General features: G+C 36.3%; 4 protein-coding genes across 5 annotated transcripts in view; all 4 read right to left on the reverse strand.

The window, feature by feature from the left end:
- The window catches only part of LOC133982218 (caldesmon-like), a 31,094-nt gene extending 27,617 nt beyond the window's left edge, over positions 1-3,477 (reverse strand). The window contains exon 1 of the mRNA XM_062421176.1: positions 3,393-3,477. The gene's annotated coding sequence lies outside the window, so the exon portion shown is untranslated. The remainder of the gene's footprint in view (positions 1-3,392) is intronic.
- Positions 3,478-4,415: 938 nt separating this feature from the next.
- On the reverse strand, positions 4,416-7,741 carry bpgm (2,3-bisphosphoglycerate mutase). 2 transcript variants are annotated; one of them, XM_062420625.1, is made up of 3 exons: positions 7,659-7,741; positions 6,510-7,132; positions 4,416-6,026 (listed from the first exon to the last, which is right to left on the reverse strand). In XM_062420625.1, the coding sequence occupies exons 2-3, from the start codon at positions 7,108-7,110 to the stop codon at positions 5,851-5,853; spliced, it is 777 nt and encodes a 258-aa protein (XP_062276609.1). In that variant the 5' UTR covers positions 7,111-7,132; positions 7,659-7,741; the 3' UTR covers positions 4,416-5,850. The 2 variants fall into 2 exon arrangements, with proteins under 2 accessions (XP_062276609.1, XP_062276610.1); XM_062420626.1 differs by lacking the exon at positions 7,659-7,741 and adding an exon at positions 7,256-7,382.
- A 3,650-nt stretch (positions 7,742-11,391) lies between these two features.
- LOC133982473 (troponin I, cardiac muscle-like) lies at positions 11,392-13,439 on the reverse strand (the record flags this gene model as incomplete). Its single annotated transcript, XM_062421527.1, has 5 exons — positions 11,392-11,478; positions 12,263-12,436; positions 12,557-12,646; positions 13,111-13,242; positions 13,374-13,439. Coding segments are annotated over 5 exons (549 nt in total), but the record flags the coding sequence as incomplete, so codon positions are not given.
- A 2,799-nt stretch (positions 13,440-16,238) lies between these two features.
- LOC133981449 (troponin I, slow skeletal muscle-like) lies at positions 16,239-18,796 on the reverse strand. The gene is made up of 5 exons (XM_062420139.1): positions 18,761-18,796; positions 18,206-18,337; positions 18,004-18,093; positions 16,464-16,637; positions 16,239-16,328 (listed from the first exon to the last, which is right to left on the reverse strand). The coding sequence occupies exons 2-5, from the start codon at positions 18,329-18,331 to the stop codon at positions 16,239-16,241; spliced, it is 480 nt and encodes a 159-aa protein (XP_062276123.1). The 5' UTR covers positions 18,332-18,337; positions 18,761-18,796.
- Positions 18,797-19,989: the final 1,193 nt, after the last annotated feature.

The raw sequence follows: 19,989 nt of genomic DNA on the forward strand, positions 1-19,989 counted from the left end.
ATATTAAAATTCAGAGACAAGTCATTAGGCTTCATCCTCTTTAGGGATTTGTCTGTATAAAAGTTAATGACAATTCATCCAGTAGGTTAAATGTTTTAGTTGGGACCAAATTGGGAGACCAACCAACACTGATTATTTAAAATATTATATAGCGTCAATGAGAAGTTGGTGGAAGCTGATCAGAATCTACATGTGCTGTTAGGAAGATGATTTTTCCAACCTTAAAGTTAAGTTGTGTTATTATTCAGGGGCTAAAAATAGACTCTATTGCTCCTTTTGTTATTTGTACCAAATAACAGCATCAGCTACATTTACCATATATGCATGTATGCCCCCAGATAACTACAGATTACTTAAGATTCTTGTTATAAGATAAAGAAACTGCTTCAACACGCTTATAGATAAACAGTTGCCAGAGAGGCGTTTGCAATCAATCAAGAAGCCTCAGCTGCTTACTCCACATAACCAAACATGGTCACGTAAGAAAAAGTCCCTGACCAGGATACAAGTTCCACACAGTTTACAAGCCATAACATACTGTAGTGGTGACCTTTTCTGCTGCTCATTAAAATGTTTGTGTACAGTTTGGCTGACAAGGAGGGTGTGTAATTTTGTGGACGATAACCATTGACTGATAAAGTGAAGGTTTGAGTGTGCCTTATCCTCTCTATGCACGATAACAGGACGCTCAGTCTGGCTCTCGCTCACACTTCAGCTCTCTACTCAGCACTATACAGCTCAGCTTTGTTTTAATAAGCAAAAAGACACAAGTGCTCAATCTTCAGCTGACAGGTAAGTCTTAAAGCAGACATGGAAAGTGCTGGTTGCTTGCTGCATTTTGTCCACAAAAACTACTCTGAGTGGTAGATGAATAGAAACACAAAAGAAGAGAAAATGTACATTCATGCTAAATTAATCCAAATTCAAAGCTGAGTTAGGTCTTTCCCCTTTCGACCGGGGACTCAGATGTTACTATGTGCACTCCCTGTTCCGCATCCCATCAGCTGAGATGGTGTACTCGGCCTCCTTTTAAGGAAGAACACAGCCTGTGTTACTTGTAGTGTCCCAGCTTGGCAAGGTGCAAGGCCATGGACAGAGAGCATGGTTTACTCTAGGAAATACCTGCTGCTATACAAAGTGGCAATCCCAGAATAACTTATTTCCACTGTGATTGCTATGAATCAACTTTCCATAATGTTGCTGGGGAGCAGAAAATATGATTGGAAGGCTGATTGTCTTTGTTACGGTCAATAAATAGCAACCAACTATGGCTGATTTTATACATTAGAACAGTGGAGGAGGCATAACCGGACATTTAAACTAACATCAGATGTTACAAAGACAAAATAATCACAATACTCCTTCTAAGTGGTTCTAAAATTGATATAAGGCACGTTATTATTTCTCCATTAAATTTAACTAGACCTCATGGCAGACTGATTGCTGATGAATGACTCCATTAATGTCAAAGCCACTAACACTCGCCTCTACCCCTCTTGTAATTTGTTCATGTGGAAAACCATTTCCTCTCCCATTTAGAGCGTCCCACCTGTACAACTAGAGAACAGACAGCCTCCCTTTCTGTCAAATCACACCACTTTTCAGCTACAAACACTCATTTGTACTCAGACAGACTGGAACATTATAGTAGCCACATCTCGCCTGTATCAGTTTCTCATTTGGCAAATTTGATTCACAAAGTCTTTCTAATGATATTTTAAACTGAGACTGTTTTTTTTAAAAAGCCCTCTGTGCTGGAGTTATGAAGACAGCTCATATTCCACCTTGTCTTTTTACAGGCGTCATACAGACAGCGGTGTTTGGATCAAGATAAATTCATGTAGTTTTTTTTTTATAGGAGAGTCTAAGTCACCCATGAGCAAACATGTCATTAAATACAAATGTGTTAGCTGTTGTTTTTATCATTGTTAATGGCTCGCATTTCATCATGAAATCTATGCATACTGGTGTTTTTATGGTCACATTCTATTATAAATATATATATATATATATATATATATATATATATTTATTATAAATATATATATATATATATATATTTATAATACAATGTGACCATAAAAACACCAGTATGCATAGATTTCATGATGAAATGCGAGCCATTAACATATATATATATAAATATATATATAAATAACTTTAACACTCAGTTTTATGAGTCTTGATCACTTGCTACTGTGGAAATACAGCTGTAATCATTCTCAAAATTATTCAGATTTCATTGATAAACAAGCAGATGATGCTCTGGAAACCCAAACACATTTCAAGTCCCCAAGGAGATGAGCCCACGGTCATGCACTCACACACACTCCCACCCATGTGTTTATAGCCTTTATCTTCAATACCATCTAAGGAATAGGAGTCTGACTTGGCATGTCCACTGCAGCAAACACTTTTTCCGCAGTCAGATGTCTGCTTAATGTATGAGTAGCAGAAACTAAAGTCAAAGTATCATATTCACTCCAGCCTCAGGAAGAGTGAACGCAGGTGCTTACCCTCGAGGAAAAGAGAAAAAAAGAGGAATTTGGGAGTTTGCACAAACCAACAAAATCCACAAGATTCAACATACGTTTACATCATGATTGAAGAATTTGCCATTTCTCTGTCATCACCTTTTTTTCACCTAGCTATGCTATCATTTTTGAATAACGTTTATGTATCCAACTTGGATGCAGTGCCTTTCCAAAAACATGCTATATTTTCAACCTTCCAAGAAGTTTAGTGGATTTTAGTTTATAAATTTTATGTATTAGATTAAATTCTGTAACTTTTTGTACTATAGACTGTGCAGATCAAAAATTATACAGTTAAATTTAACATCCAGTTCGCTTCATGGAGCAGTACTTTACTACAGTAAGGACAATTTGTTATGTGAATGTATAGCTTTTGTTCAGCGAATAGATTTTTTTTAAAATTATTTCATGTTATGACCCTTCTCTCCACCTAATGCACATTTATAAATAAAGAGGGAAGACCTAATATTCTTTCTAGTCCTTTAAACATATTCATACATCTGCTGGTCTATGCTTTAGTGTTTTTCTCCACTGAATTTCTCAGGGTATTCATAAATATATGAATGTCCCACCTGCAACTTTTCACAAGCAATGCATATTTGAGACAGTTAACGTAGAACCCTTTACAATTAGATGTATTTTTTTCCTTGGAGGAGTATCTGTATAACTAACATGCTGACAACAGATAAGTTACAATAACAGGTCTTTGAATTCAGAGCAAATGTCCCTTAGTGTTAATCAATCAATACCAGCTCATACTAGCCCATCTCTACTTCTTCCACATGGATCACTCCTCTCTACACATTTGCATTAACTAAGTTATAAAAGGCATCACACACAATCATCATTAAAACTTACCAGGCCGGCAGACCAAAGTGACTGGTTTCCTGCTGAAAATCAGGAGAAGGAGAGCAACCAGGGGTTTATAAGCAGAGCATGGAGCGTGCGCCCCGCCTGCCAAGTTGCAGCTCAGTGATGTTCACACTGGGCTGGAAAGTTTGTGTGTATGTGTCATCTTAAGTATGTATTAAATTTGCAATCCCATATACTCCTCTGGTTTATAATAGACAAGATGTTATATATTTTCTTGAATGTTTCTGATATTAAATAACTTTCAATCATATTAAACTCATATGGGGGTCTGTTAGGAGATTACCTTTAAAGAGGAGATAGAAGAAGAGACAGTCAGCATAAATAAGAGTCAAGATGGCTTCTTTTCCTCATGATTATCCCCAGATTGAGTTGAGATTATGCATCACTAAATGTGTGAAGGTTTCCAAGATGATTAACAAAATCAATTATGTCCTTTGATAGTTATTCCTCTGCTGGTATGAATACAAACCTTATAAATAATAATAATAATATAAGTAAGTAAAATGACAAGTGAAGTTTATATTTATGTTTAGAAATGTGCCCGACTGAAATTAAATACCTATAAAAACTGTGGTGTATAAAATATCTACCAAGACACACACTGAACATACTACCACTGCTGCCACAAAGAATAGAGAATCATGTTGATATCCATTTAAGAGCATTTCCATTGAATTAGAGGGTTTCTCCCTGTCTCAGCCCTACTGGTTTGGCTAAATTACAGAAATGGTTGAGAAATGAATAACCACTCCTCTTTATCCATCTGTGGTAGCCAAGCAGACTCAGTTGTTTACTGGTTCCAGTGGGCTCAAGCGACCAGCATCGAAATTGCAGGAATTTATGTACTCCCCCAAACAGAAATTTCTCTTATTTGTTTCTATTGCTCCTTCTCAAAATGTATAGTGATCTGTGTATCAGCGTGACATCCTGCACGACTTCCTGTTGCAGCTCAGTTATAACAAAGTTCAAAATTGATGTGACTCAGAAATAAAAACAATCATATTTAGGAAAATTTAAATTACCTTTTATTTCATCTTGCAAACTCTCCTTATGAGTAGGTGTAGACAGCAGGGAAGATAAAAATACTTTTTTACATCAAATTACAAATATCCAAATGCATGTTCTTAATGTTTCTCCCTGTTGACCTAAAAGATCAGTGTACAAAATAACAGTGTAAAGTAACATACAGTCTGGGAAAACCAGAAGACATAAATGATGCACAGTACAAGAGACACGATACACTGAAGTAACAGGCAACGCCACATACAGTACAGCTGTCACAAAAACTGACAAATATTGACAAAGATTGGGCGGCCGCAGGCATACACAGAGCACTCTGTAACATTTCCCTCATGTTATTAACATATTAACATAAACAGAAAATAACTTCACATGGATTATAATAATTTAGAATTTAAAATGAGACCCCAAATAGTGCTTGTTTTTCCCCCATATATTCTAATTATCTTTATTCAAAATAATGGTAGTTACCATTCACAGTTGTTGCATTTAATTAACAAGGGAATAAATTAAACAATCCTCATATTTCCCTAAAAAGTGCAAAGTAGAAACCAGTAACCATACCAAAGTAGCTATGGTTGTTAGCCACAGTGTTAATCTAATGTATAAACCTCATAGAAAAAACAACATCTTTCTGAGTACGCCATTTAAAAATATTTCTAACTCATGTGGTAAAGTAGAGGATTTCAGATGTTTTGCATATTTACATCATTTCTGTGGCTTAAAATTAGCTCACTCTTGGAATGAACAGCCTGGCTATCAATTTTGTATGAGGTATGATTTGTTAGCGGAGTGCTTTCATTATTAAATAAAATCACCACAAAAGACCAGCTTGATAAGCTTTCAAAAAGAAGCTGGGCTTGAGCACTACATTAAATACTGAAGGCACACATTTAAAATGAAAGGGGATGTTCCTAAAGCTTATCAGCGTAACAGAAAGGATACTTTAGAAAGGACATATTTTGTTTGTCCTATCTGAATATGACATATTTCACTTCAGTTTTTTAGTCTTAGTTAAAATGGATTAATTAGTAAATAAATAAATAACCTCAGTCGGTTCACCATACAGGCAAAAAGTAGGGACGAATAGCTTAAAAACTGATACAAATCAAACGCTTCCTCAGTGCTTACACAAAAAACAATTCCACACAGTGCTGAAACATTTACAGTACACCGCTGATCTTTTTCCTGCCCATATCAACCAGCCTGTGACACACACATCCTGTATCCAGGTCAGGCCGCTGTAACATATACAGTAACTTCACTGTAAGACTTACACCTGTCCTTTAAATCACATTAAACAACAATCTGTTGTTGTTGTTGTTGTCTCATGTTATATAATGATTTTTGAGTCTCTTTTTGTTTAGGTTTTTTCTGTACCTATAAATTTAAAGTGCACAAAGGCAGCAAGAAAAGAGCTATGTCAATTTGATGGTTTGGCTTTTCCCTGGTCCTCTACCTTTTTAATAGCTGCCTGAATCTTTGCCTGGTCTCCCAACAGCTGCCGAGGCTTCACAGGCTTGAGGTTTTCATCCAGCTCAAGCAGCACGGGTATCCCTGTGGGTAAAGTCACGTTGGCTATATCTGCGTCTGATACACCTGTTGAAAATGAAAACAGTAATGTTACAATCATGCTAAAATCACAAACTAGCAACAACCAGTCTTGATGCCAGTTCGCTATCATTAATTTTAAGTTTGATGTATGAAAGCTGTAATGAAATCTTGTTAGTCCATTATGAAGTGATTAACAGAAATACACTTCCACCTTTTTTTTACCCTGTGCTGCGTAATAGTTAAGTTAAGTTTGCAGCACATGGAGCTCCCCAAAGGTTACGAGAGCAATGAAAGGTCAGTTTGGACTTCATAGCCACAGCCAAATGTAACATTAACTCAGTGACCTTTTTGCACAAGTTCAACCTTCCATTTTTGGCACTGAAAAATGTCCTTCCCAAATGACGATTAGATACAGCAGCCTGTAGAGTCCAAGAGCTGCGGCTGAATTCAACTGAATGCATTCAACCCACAAAGACAAATGCTGAGAGAGCACTGTGTATAATAGCCTTATGCAGTATAGCAGCATACCTTCCAGGTATTTCAGCAAGGCCCTGCAGCTGTTTCCATGAGCAGCGATGAGCGCAGTTTTGCCTTTCTTTATCTCTGGCACCACAGTACTGTCCCAGTATGGCAGCAGTCTGACCAACACCTCTTTTAGGCTCTCTGCGCGGGGAAGCTTCTCCTTCGGCACATCACAAGTGTTGTATCTGCGGTCATTGTAGATCTCCAGAAAGTAAGGGTGGGATTCGTCAATCGGAGGTGGAGTGATGTCATAGCTCCTTCTCCACAACTTCACCTTTTCTTCTCCGTGTTCAAGAGCCATTTCTGCCCGGTTCAAGCCGATCAGGGCACCATAGTGTCGCTCATTTAGTCTCCAGGATTTCACCACAGGGACCCACTCCTGGCCCATGGCCTCCAGCACCAGCCAGGCCGTCTGGACAGAGCGGCTGAGTATGGAGGTGAACACCATGTCAAACTTGTAGCCCTGCTCCTTCAGGAGCCTGCCACAGTCCTGGGCCTCCTTCACCCCATCCTCGCTCAGCTTCTGGTCAACCCAGCTGCAGAAACGGTTTTCTTTGTTCCAGGCCCCCTCCCCATGCCTCAGCAGAAAGAGTTTGTAGGTGGACATCTGCAGCACCGGCAGCACAAACCTGCACATTTTCAGAAAGCAGAAATGAACATAATTAGCAAAAACAGTGAGGAAGTAAAATGATAGCAGAAGTTAGTTGAGAGTTGAAATATTACACGAATTTAAATATAATAGCACAGCCTACAATGTAGCTTCAGGAAGTCACAGGACTGTGTATCTGATCTGGGCTCAGGAGTAAAGCCTACTTGCAGACAGTGCCAGCAAAACGTTGGGGGTTGTATCAAATATGAGAGTGGGTAAAACATGGGGCGTTAAGGTACCCCAAAGACAGCTACAGCAGTTATACCCCTACTTGTTAACCGTAGTCCCAATATAGACACCAAATGACAAATAATGTTGGCTAGGTGCTGTCTGCACATGTTTTACTGGATGCACTTGAGAAGCTTTTAAAGGTAGTACTGAATATGCTGCCATATAAATGACTATTAGTACTGCAAATATGGCTGCTCAGTCCGAGGTAAAGACGGTCCATGTAAGAGCCTTCCACTCTTCCAAAGTATCATAATATTGTGAAAATGTCATCTTACCCTGTGTGGGTTTTAATCCGGCCTGAACGTAGCTGCTACAGTCTTCAGTGTTGACAGAATATTTGGCAGGCGATGTAGTGTTTGCTTGAATGTCGATGATTGACGTCCCGGTAGACCAATCAGAGTGGAGAACCTCGCGTGTGGGCGGTACCTCATTCAAACGTCATGCCCTTATTGGGAGAAGCAGTGACGTCCGGTCGGTGGAGGAAGAAGGAGGGAGCAACAAGATGCATGAGGGTGTAGCCGGCCAGCAAACATAACTATTGGTGATTTATAGTATTTATTCTGTAGTTTACAGTTCTGGGAGGAGTTATGATGTATTTGTTAGAAGGCACAATTGTTTGAAACAACTTAATTTCGGGGGCGGTATATAGATATAGATATATAGGCTACTGATTAAATGATGCAGGCTGCAGGGCTCTCAAATTTCATGAAAAGTTTGGAGTGAGATTACATCTGTTAGGACCGGAGCGACTCGAAATCCTGGGCGTTTTGGCCCCTCAGCTCCAACCAGTTCTCCCAATTATTTTTGCTACTTAAAAACCAGTTCAATTTTACATACTGTTCATAATTGACCAGCACAAATAGAAATGTAAACAATGGGTTAATCCAATAAAAGACTAATTCAGCTAAATGAAATAAATTGTTTATGATATTGATCCCAAATGGATCAATAGGGAAAAGATATTTGGCCCCAAATGAGCCTCTTACCCCTCACACACTGTTCATATTCAGACTCTTCACAGTATCCCGGCATAATTAGTCTCTACAAAATTTCTGCCAACCCTTACAACCCTATCTCGAATATCATCATCAGTCACATACAAACAGCAAGATTAATCCTCAATGAAGCTTTCAGAGAGCACAGAGAGTTTATTCCTCAGTTTTTGCACTTTGTATTTATGGAGAAAAAACATGAATTGTACTATTAAATATGAAGAATGTAACACTATTTAAAAAAAAAAAAAAGTTGAATAAATATGGGTCAAACGTGTATCAGCTGCACACAAATGTTTTTAAGGTTGAAATATTTCCAAAGTACAAAGTTAAAAAGTATTAAGGTGTTTTTACAGCTCTAAAATGTTAAAATGGCTCAAACAGCAGTGCTAAACGTTTGTGTGTTTGTGTGCGTTTGGGTGCGTGGGCATTTCCGCTTATAAATGGTGATGTACGTTGTAAGTATTTGTGTCAGATATTGATGCCTTGATGACAGAGGTTATACATTAACAATATACACAGTTGTGGGCTGTTTGGGTAGAGGCTACACAGACTCGTGTATGGACCATAGACTGTATATAAGAAAGGTATGGACATATTTTCCGAATTAACCCAGCAACAAGAAATAGTATTTCCTGATTGGCTGCTTGGTCGCTAACTCGGGACAGCTGTGAACTCAGCAGAGAAATGTGCCTACGCCTCGCCCGTCCATTTCTGTATATTATAGCCTATCATCATTTTTTTCAGCGTGAGAAATGTCAGGTGTGGCGTGTGAACTGCTTGAAATGCGTGTGTCTCACAGTCAATGCGTGAGATTTGAGAGCTCTGCTGGTATCTAGGAGGACATAAATTAGGCAGAATCAATGAAGTGTTTTCAGTTTTAAAGAGCGAAACTAATCGTACAGTTTCAGAAAGTACTGCTGCTGTTCACTCCCACGTAATGTACAGTGAGGCTACTTCAACCAGGGTGAATCATAACTTTCCTTTCTGTGTGTTTGAATTAGAGCCAGACCGATGTATTGGTCAACCAATATTATCGGCCGATGGCTTATCATATATTGTCCAATATGTGCTGATTTTTTTAAATTTATGTTTATAAAGATGTATAAGCAGCAGTTTATGTGTATTTAATCCTTTTTCCTAAATCAAGTTTATACATATTAAACTCCCAGTGAAGTTTACTGTTTCAGAGCACATTTATTCTTAAACTGTAAAATATCACAGCCTCCATTACTTTGTCACAAGTGTTTGGTAACCACATTTGGGGGGAAAGGTGTGTTTATGTACATATTTTGTAGATTATCGGCTGATATATTGTATTATTCTCTAATATTGGTATTGGCATCTGTCCCAAAAATCCATTATTGATCAGGCCATAGTTTAAACCTGACTTTATGAATGCTGAATCTTTTTACGTAACTGTTAACACACACTACTTCTCACTAAGGAGGACATTGCGTTTACTTAACTACATTCATTTCCCCATAGACCCAACTTAAAAAATAGGTTAACCATTTTTGAAGTCTATCTTAAAACAAAAGTCTGAACATCACTGAAAGAAGTTTTCCTCGCTGTAATCATTCCTCCTGTTCATACTGGCCATCAAAAGATCCCCTTCACATGCACTTTCAAGTGATGGAGTCCAAAATCCACAGTCATTTTGTTCAAAAATGCATTTCAAAGTTGATCTGCAGCTTATATGAGGCTTCAGCAGTCTGAGTTAGTCATATCAAGTGGATATCTACCACATTTACAGTCTTTTTAGCGTCAAATTCCCTCTTTATGATACCTCGACAGTGTTTCCCTGTTGAGCTGCGGTGGAAGTATAGCAACAAAAATGAAGGAATTTGGCATTATAAAGACTGTAATGTTGAAAGATATCTACTTGATTTGAGTGATTTAGACAGCTGGAGCCTCATATTAGCTTCATATAAACCATTACATATATTTTTGCACAGAAAGAGTCCTGTGGATTTTTGCCCCCATCACCTACATTGTAAGTGCAGTATGAAGGGATCCTGTAATGGCCACTACGAACAGGAGGAATGATTATGGCAAGGCAAACCTATTCCATTGTTCATTTGGGCACCTGACTGTTGTTTAAATGCAGACTTGGAAAATCTGTGAACCATAAACCACATATCAACCCTCAAAATGTAATGGTTTATCTTGGAGGTAACAGATTTTTTTGTCCACAGGTGAGAAGTGAGTCCCCACATTAATGTGACTGTGAACAAACCTTTGTCCCCACAACACAGGAATCAATTAAATTCTACATCACACTATCTATACATATCAATATATAATAGCTTTTCTTGGAAATCAAACTAGAAACTAATAGTAAAATCAATTACACTTTATTATTTGATACACAATTTATAACACTGATACTTTGCATCGTGATGACTTTGTTTTTTCAAGGATGCTCACATTGCTGTGTCTCCATGAACAATTGACCTTTCAAAATTGGCTGTCCCTGGAATGTGTATTCATTCTCTATATCAACCTAGCAGACACATTTCTTGTTGCAAAATACAAAAAAACACAAAAATGTTGTGTTTTATGTTTTCCTGTTAAGACAAAATGATATGATTCAAAAGATGTTTTTTTGTAGGCAGAATGGGTGCTGGAAAAAATAGAGGTCAAAAAGCAAGCAAGTAACTTCACTACAGGTGATATGGAAAACCAATGGTGATGCTGTGTTCATGAATTCATATGGATCCTAAAAACAACAAAGCAGTACAGTGCCCCAATATGTAAAATACATGTTTTCCATAATATATTATACATTATGTAAAAAACGATGTATTCCTTGAGGATTATCATACAATTTGATATATTCACTATTGCCATTTGCACAAACAGTTGAAACATGAACAGTGCCAGAATTTACACTTTGTTAAATTTCATTTTCACCGTCATGAAAGTGAACATCAGTCACATGATTCAGTTGTTTCACCCGTTATAGAGCAGCAATTATCTTCATAATCTTCATCTCATATCCACCAAAACTGTACTACTGCCCAGCATTAAACAGCTTCTTCCTGCCCTCCATACCAGACATGGCATCCACATTCTTACGCCAGTCAGTCACCTCCTCTTTCTGTGGGGCAAAAAGGTTTTATTAAAAAAAAATGTTGTATCAAAAGGTGTAATAGACACACATCCAATAAGCTTCAAACAGGTGCTGGATCAAAGACAATGTAAAAAAGATAAAGCTCTGCACACTGTAGCTCCCTTACATACAATTTAATGAGACATCCCCAAGTGACGCTTCAACTTTGTATCAACTCATTCTGACTGAAACAAAAGTGCACATTATTTTGTACTCTGAACATATTCCTACTTCCTCCACATTTTTTAAACTAATGAAACAAGTCTCAAGTTGTTTGAGTCTACTTTCGAGTTCCATTAAAGTTATCTAAACTATCCAGGTTTCACTTCAGGGTTTCTTTTTAGTCATCGTCTGAATCTGCTTTAATTATTCTACAATCTGTCACATCTGCATATAGTATGCTCAAGAAATGTATGTCTTTAGCTTAAGCATTAGTGTTAAAATCCTGGATTTAGACTGGTATTACTAGTTTTCATGATGCTACTCTGATTTTGTGCTGTGTGCTCTTCCCTCAAAGTTGAAATGAAATCTACACCCTCAGGTAGTCTGTTGTAATCAAACCTTCAAAGCCTCCACACCAAAATCTTGTTGACTTTTTCTTTAGAAGTTATAGTGATATGTTTTATCATATGTGTAGTGTGTTATTTTTAATATATGTACCCACTGTTTCTTTGAATTACTGTTATACTGACTGGAATTTCCTAGTTACATAAAGAACATTGGACTGAAACGACACTTCACACTGTTATGATAAATTGATGATATTCATTACCTTCTCCTCCTCTTTCTTCACAGTCTTCAGGTTGGCCTTGAAGTCCACAGACTCTTTGACCTTTGCGCCCAGCAGAGCTCCAAGCATGGCGTCAGCAGACACCCTCACTCTCCTCAGGGTTGGTCTCTTCATCTTGCCCTTCAACTCAACGATCTTCTGGGTCAGGTCTCGTATCTTTTTTTTTTTTTTACAACACAAATGACAAAACCATGTGCTTAGTTGCTGTTTCTAAAGTTTCACTTATATGTTAAAAGGTATAAAACTATATAATGATGAGTAATTAATATAACTTACCTCTACATCATGTTTTGTCACTTTTGAATTAATGTCATACCGCTCTTCATCTACAACATCAATTTTCTGGTGTAGCTCTTTGCAAAGTTTCTGTGGACAGAAACCTTTGGTTTATCAGACTGATTTTAAATACCAAATGTAGGAGTTTCATGAAAATACTGACACTGTAAGGTACAATACATATACACAGTGCAATACATGTAGGGGCATAGATTTGTATATAAAATGTACAATAAATGTGAATTTGCATCAATACATGCAGCATTTTTGGTATCATTTTTCATGTTCTTTCATGTTTTTCATGAGGGTTTCAAATGTCTGTTTTAAACACTTTGAGCAACGCAAAAAAAATTCTGTTCATCTTGATTATATTTGGTTGGCAGCGGATATCTCAAAACCTCTGAAAATAAAACCAAAACTAGTAGCCTGCAGCTAAATGTCACAAGAGATAGGTGGGAAATTTGTGATTTGTAGTTGATGTGGACTGAGGCACAACCACTAAAATCTCCTCTCTGTGGATTAAAACACATAGTTCGTCAACATGATAAATATACCTGTAGCTCTTGTGTAGACATGCCTGACATTTGGAGTGCTGGGTTTCTCTCAGAAAGGGTCCTCTCTCGTTCAGCTTTCCTCTCTTGCTTGTCATTTTCCAGCATGGTCATGGCCTTTTTTAGCAGTTTGGTCTGATGCACAAAACATTATACAGAATTACACCTCAGTCAACAAGACAATGTGCTATGGTTTAAAGTACTTAAAGAACATACTTTTTATAGCATTATTATCCAAAACAAACACACGGTTACACATAAAATACCTTCAGGAACAGTCTGCGGGATGCAGAGATCTTTGGCTTTGGTTTCTGGAAAAGAAGATGGTTTATATTTCATTCAGAATTATGGCAAAATATAAAAATATAGAAGAGTACACAACAGATGCAGTAAATGTAAAATCTAGCACATCATTATTGAGTTAACTCACATTTCACTAATCAAGACAGACCTAATGACAGATGTCCATTGTTATATTTGTACTCTCCATTCATTAAGATTTTTCATTAAGGGTTTCTAACAAAAGTTAGATTTCTCTACATTTTGCACATTATTTTTGTTCTGATTTAACAAACATGAAACATGACTACTTACAGCCTGAGTAAAATATAACATAGGTTTCTTATAAAGTTGGATTTACTTCATGCCACATATCATAGGTTTTCAAAGTGGGAGGTGGGTCTCCCCAGGGGGGCTCCAAACAGTTTTATGTGAGGCTCAGTGAAAGGAAGTGAAAAGATATTAAAGGAGATCACATAGAATAGCCTAAATGTATGATTTGGTTAAAGAGATAGTCGAGAGACAGTAGTTTTGGGGAATTTGACTGTTTTCCCACTTTCCCAGAGTCAGAAACTAATAAATGCCTTCAGACAGACCTGTATTTGGTGTAGTCTGAAGTATGTCAAACAGCAGTATGACGCTATCTTGGCTCAATTGTTGATGTCTATGAGATCGAATAACATAATCATGATCCCATAGGCATCCAAGAATTGAGCAGAACTAATCAAGTAAGACGGGGAGAGGGGAGGCCCACAGTCTCAGACTTTGAAAACCCCTGCCTCATATAATTTAGTTATTTGGATTATACAGTCAATTAATACCACTTCAACACATTTGTGTAATTAAAGTGCTGAATACCTATAGACTCATCCTTCAACATAGTTAGTGTTTGGAGTTTTTAGTCCCACAACTGATGTAATGAATGGTTGACTCAAAATTCATTTAAAACATTTATTCTGTCTAACTCACCGATGGCCTAAGCGTGTAGGAAGAAGGTCCATAATTCATAGGGGGAAAGAAAAATGCAGTATGTTAGGTTTTTGGTATTTCACATGCCACATTTGAGTTTTGCTGAGATAAAAGTTGATGAGACTTACGCCTCAGACATGGTTGCAGTTCTCTGTGTCTCCCCTTGTCAAATCTATCAGTGTAAAAAGAAAAGAAAAGAAAAGCAAATAAAGCAAAACTGACTGTCCGTTTTCATCAGTTCTGGTTTAGAAAGTACTATTGTCTGCGGACCCATAGCTGCACACAAACAATTTATGACTTTGTCTTAAGGTCAAACTTATGACTAAAAAAGTTCTCTAAAACAAAGCCAAAAATAGTTGCAGTTATATGGCAAGTATTCAAAAAATGTGCATTTAAATCAAAGTTAGCAAAATTCCTTCTAGTTTTTTTCCCAACATGTTTTATAAATGTACTTAAATGTGCATGCTTCTATTAAATTATAAGCAATTGGAAAAGGTTGCAAAGTAAAACAAACAATCAAATGAACATTTTGATGTGTTATTCATAACTTCAGCTTAGACCTTTGTTTAAGACCCAAGGACATCAGCTGATCTCAAATTTGGGAGAAAACCCCCCCCCCCAAAACAACAAACATCGTCTCTCTGAATTGCATGCAAAATGTTTAATTCTTCATAATTTTCATGTGGTAAAATCTTATAAAATCAATACTGGCATTAACATAAATGCTGTTAGAAGGAAGAAAAACCTGCCATTGCTTTTGAAACACTGACTGGTGGATTTGAAGATTTTCTCACAATTTGTCTCAAGATTATTGCAACGAAAGCCTTTATTAGCTATGTCATCCCTTCATTCTCTGTGTTATTTATTTGAAAATAAAAAGCCTTACCGTATACAGTTGATGACAAATACTCACTAAGCGTCTTTTTCTGAGAAGAGAAGGACAGAAAGAGGGTAGATATATAGATTCAAGCGCTCATGTGAGTGGCTCACTAAAATAGACCCTCTGTCCTCACCATTCTTTCGCCGCGTCTCTCACATCCCTTATGTATGAGGTGTGAAAGTTCTTGCTGTAACCCTCCACCTGTGATGCTTTCTTAGTACCACTGTCTCTTCGTCTCGGAGAAGGTGAAGTTTTAGCTCTAGTCCAGTGTACTGTGTGTGAAATCAAAGAGTTGATCCTCCATACCGTGCAAGGGGATCGTTCAATTACAAAGTGAAGAAAAACATCAGAATTGGTTTCTTTTTATTGAGAGACATGGCTGGTTCCAAGTACATAAACCAAATATCAATATAACATACCCCCAGTGTAATAACTTTCACAAAGATTGCAATCCAATTGTTTTTTTTTTTTAGCAATATACTTTTAATAGCCAATTGATTTTTAGTTCCTGGCAAACCAGATGACGGTTTATAACAGCTGATAATAGAGGGACAAACAATATTTCTCCACGGTCAGTATAAACTGTCGTTCCAAAACTGGCAGCAATGGTTTTAAAGGTTTTGCTGCCATCACAAGGCAGCAGAGGATAACTGTGAGAACAAAACACGCTACAGCAAACAATTACTGCATCATTAACACAGTAACAACATCAACAGTTCCTAAAAAATACAGTTCAATGTCCTGTTAGCATACAGTATATTATTCAATTATTTTTCATTTTTACCACTTGAAGCCTACAATCTCTCTTTAAACAATCATTTTCTGCTGATTTTCCTTTATTCTAACAAATTACAAAAAGCAAGACTATCCTGGTTTTAAAAGGTTTTGTCCAACCAGACATTTTTTTATTTCATGTACTGTAGATGAGACATACAGTATGAAGTAATGTTAGGAATTCATTATGACAAGAAGATCATTTAAACATGAATAATTTGTTTTTTTCTTAGTTTCCAGAAGCGTCGAACATCTTCTTCCTGCCATCCATACCGGACATAGCCTCCACGTTCTTACGCCAGTCAGTAACCTCCTCTTTCTGTTGGAAACATAACGTAACATAGACAGTCAAGATAAAATGCATAAAAACACAATTTTATACAAAAGCTATATAATGCTACAATTTTAATCAGAAATAGCTATTATCTGGAGTGAAAGCAAAAGTCAGGTTTACCTTCTCCTCTTCCTTCTTGACCGTTTTGAGGTTGGCCTTGAAGTCGATCGATTCCTTGTGTTTGGAGCCCAGCAGAACGCTCAGCATGGCTTCAGCAGAGATCTTCACTCTCCTCAGGGTCGGTTTCTTGAACTTACTCTGAATCTCAATGATCTTCAGACGCATGTTTTCAATCTGTTTGGGGAATCATGTGATAGAAAGATTTGCTGTTGCTCTTCTATAACTGTGTGTCAACTCTACAGTTTTATATATTATTGTGCAATGTTATTTAAGTCTTACAAGATGAGTCATTGGACACAGTTTAGATAAAATTCCTCAATTTGTTTAGTTTTCATCCAACCACTCTACTTCCACATGTATATATCTATGATCTGAGTTCATAATATTGATTATTTCTTCAAATAATTAGGTAATAGTTCAGTCTATAAAATAAAAAAAACACGAAAAAGTAATCATCACAATTTGCCAGCATCAAGAACTCAACTGTTTAATTAATCAGATTCCTCCAGCAGCCGTTAAAAGCAAATCAATGCTCATATGTGACAGGCATGAGATCTCTGGGATGAATTACCTTACAAAACAATTCCTAACTGCTACGTTTACAGTTTTAAATTTATTGTGTCAAGTTGTGGTTAGGAAGTTATCAATGTTTTAGTGGCACTGAACACAATAATTACTCAACACCAAATATTCTTAGCAATACTGGCAACATGTAAAGCAAGGCAAGAGAAATTTAATTGTATTGTACATTTCAAAAACAAGGCGATTCAAAGTGCTTTACATTAAACATAAAATGCATCTAAATACATTTAAATACTATTAATAGTGTTAAATTGGAAATAAATTAAGTTGGAATAGAATAAGACATATAAAACAGGAAAAGTTACAGTGCAGTGCAAGATATTAACTCTAAAATTTGGATTTATTTTTTAATTTAGTTGCAAACAGAAAAGTCTTCAGCTGTAATTAAAAATATTAAATTAAAATATGAATTAAATTATTTAATGTAAAATAGATTGACCTGTGAAAATATGTGCAGTTTTGTGTTTTATTATCAGTTCATTCATTCAGTAGCAGAGAAATAATTATTGGACTGTGATTCACTGCTATGCCATCATCTGTACTGGCTCCAAGGTTCCCAAACTTAATTTTAAAGTCCCATAAAGTGATTAGAAGAGGTTTAGTTCTGACTATTAACATTTTGCGCAGCCAACAGACAATTACAGCTTTCATACCGGTTCAGTTTTAAACTCGAAGTGTTGAACTTTAAAATATTTGGGGGGCAATATTCTTTCCTACATAACAAATTTAGAAGGGTTTATCTTCTAAGAACAACAAGCTTTATGTGCAAGTTTTGTTAGTTGTTGTTATTCTCACTACAGCCACTTGGGGGCATTGTTTGTTAATTTTTCACTCCTTTGAGTTGGGACCTTGTCTTCACAGTTGAGACACCAGATGCTGTAATTTTCAGAAATATTTCAGCATGCAACTTTTTTTTCTTTAAAAAAAAAATCTTGCTTTTCATTCTTGAGTAACTCACCTCCTTCTCATTTTTGTTCACTTTGAGGTCAATATCGTACCTGTCCTCATCAACAACATCAAGCTTGTGGTGCAACTCTTTGCATAGGTCCTGTAGAAAAGTAAGAAGCCCTCTAGTGGTATTAGAATATAACATGAACTCCACAAGTAGAGGTTTAGATTAGTGAGAGTATACATGGAAATAATTTAATTAGAGGAAATACCTGAAGCTCCTGCAAGGACAGACCAGACAGATTTAGAGGAGGAACTCTATCTTGCAGAGCAACTTCTCTTTCATTGGTTTTCTGGTCTTTCTCTTCATCTAGCATCTGAGCAGCGACTGTTAACATTCTGATCTGAAGAAACATTCAAAGTAGATAAAGAATCATTGTCGATTCATTTTTTTGGGTGATCTGTAGAGCAATCAGAACAATGAAAATCTGGCAAAAGTCAAAATAAATATCAGAATTTTAATTACATTATTATGATAAAACTTGACCTCTTGAGTAAACTTGAGTATAAGTAACACATCCTTTTAAAATCATTAGATACAACATATGTAACATTTGTATGCAATATATGTTTAAAGCAACATACACACTACTTTATGGGGTAGCTTGGCAATGAATTGGCCATACATCTTTGTTTGCTAATGCTTGCTTTCTTTGGGGCTTTGAAGAGTATACAATGATATACATGCTGACATTCTCATACAGTATGGCTTAGTCTTAGTATTAATAATAAATAGAGGAAAGGATCCCAATAAATAAAGCTTTTACCTTCAACCCCAGCTTTCGAGAGGAGGAGATCTTTGATTTCCTCTAAAATTCACAGATAAAAAAAACATTTAATATATTCTGAACATACATGTTGTGGAGCACAAAACAGTATTTTATATGGTGTGAATCAACAAATAAATGATTGAAACAAGGACTTATATATAAAGGTTATATAATAGGGTACTTACTGGTCTGTCAGTGCACCATCAAGAGAGAAAATAAATGTGAACATTACATAATGAATATTGAAACATAGTTTTACAATATACTTTGATTAACACATTAAATTAAACTGAAAGTACTAATACTCACGCATCAGCCATGATTGTCTTAAATTTTCACACTGGAATTAGCAAAGTAAAGAGAAAATGCTTAATTCTTCTTAATGCTTACACTTTTGCTTTTTTTTTTTTTTTTTTTTTTTTTTTTACAAACACTTAATCGCAAAAAGACCAAGTTTCCTTAACCTTTAAAACCTGCTCAATATAACTGTGTGCTGAAGATTCATGATCTTTATGACCTCTCATGTCAAAGTATTTCACCCACTCCAAACATTCATTGCCTTATTAAAGCTTGCCACACCAAGTTATTTATTGCTAAGTCAATTGTTCCCGTGGTGGACTTAAGAGGGTCTTAAAAGTCACGTATATCCCTTACGACAGATTTAAATGTTGTATTAGCCATAGAAGTAATTCTGTGCTAAGTCACATCTTTATTACATTACATTTAGTTTACTTTATTATGATCATATGTTAGCTACATGTATTCAGTAAAGATATAAATATAATTGTAGTTTTTGTTTTTCATGTGGAATTACAATAGAACAAAAAAACTGCACGCTGTCTTCTTCACTTGCAAAATAGAGAAGATTCCTTGGGAACAGCATTTAGGCACACAGACCTTCATCAGGTTATTTTGATAACCTGTTATTTTAATTCAGCGTTTGTAACAAAAAACTGTTCCCAATAAATGTTCTCTTATTTCAAGTGAAGAAGACAAGTGTTCTTTGCTCTGCTTTAGTCAGCCTATGGCTGTTTCACAAAAATAAAATGTAACTACAGCTACAGATACATATCACAACTAAATTAAATAATAGCGCAAAAAATATTTTGCAATTTGATACACATGTATTCTCACAGGATGAACCTTTCTAAAATACTAAGAGCAAATTTACAGTAAAAAGAAACCAAACTTGTTTTGTGGTACGTGCACAAAATATACATGCTGAG

Source organism: Scomber scombrus, chromosome 6, assembly GCF_963691925.1.
Source record: "Scomber scombrus chromosome 6, fScoSco1.1, whole genome shotgun sequence".
NCBI classification, from domain to species: domain Eukaryota; kingdom Metazoa; phylum Chordata; class Actinopteri; order Scombriformes; family Scombridae; genus Scomber; species Scomber scombrus.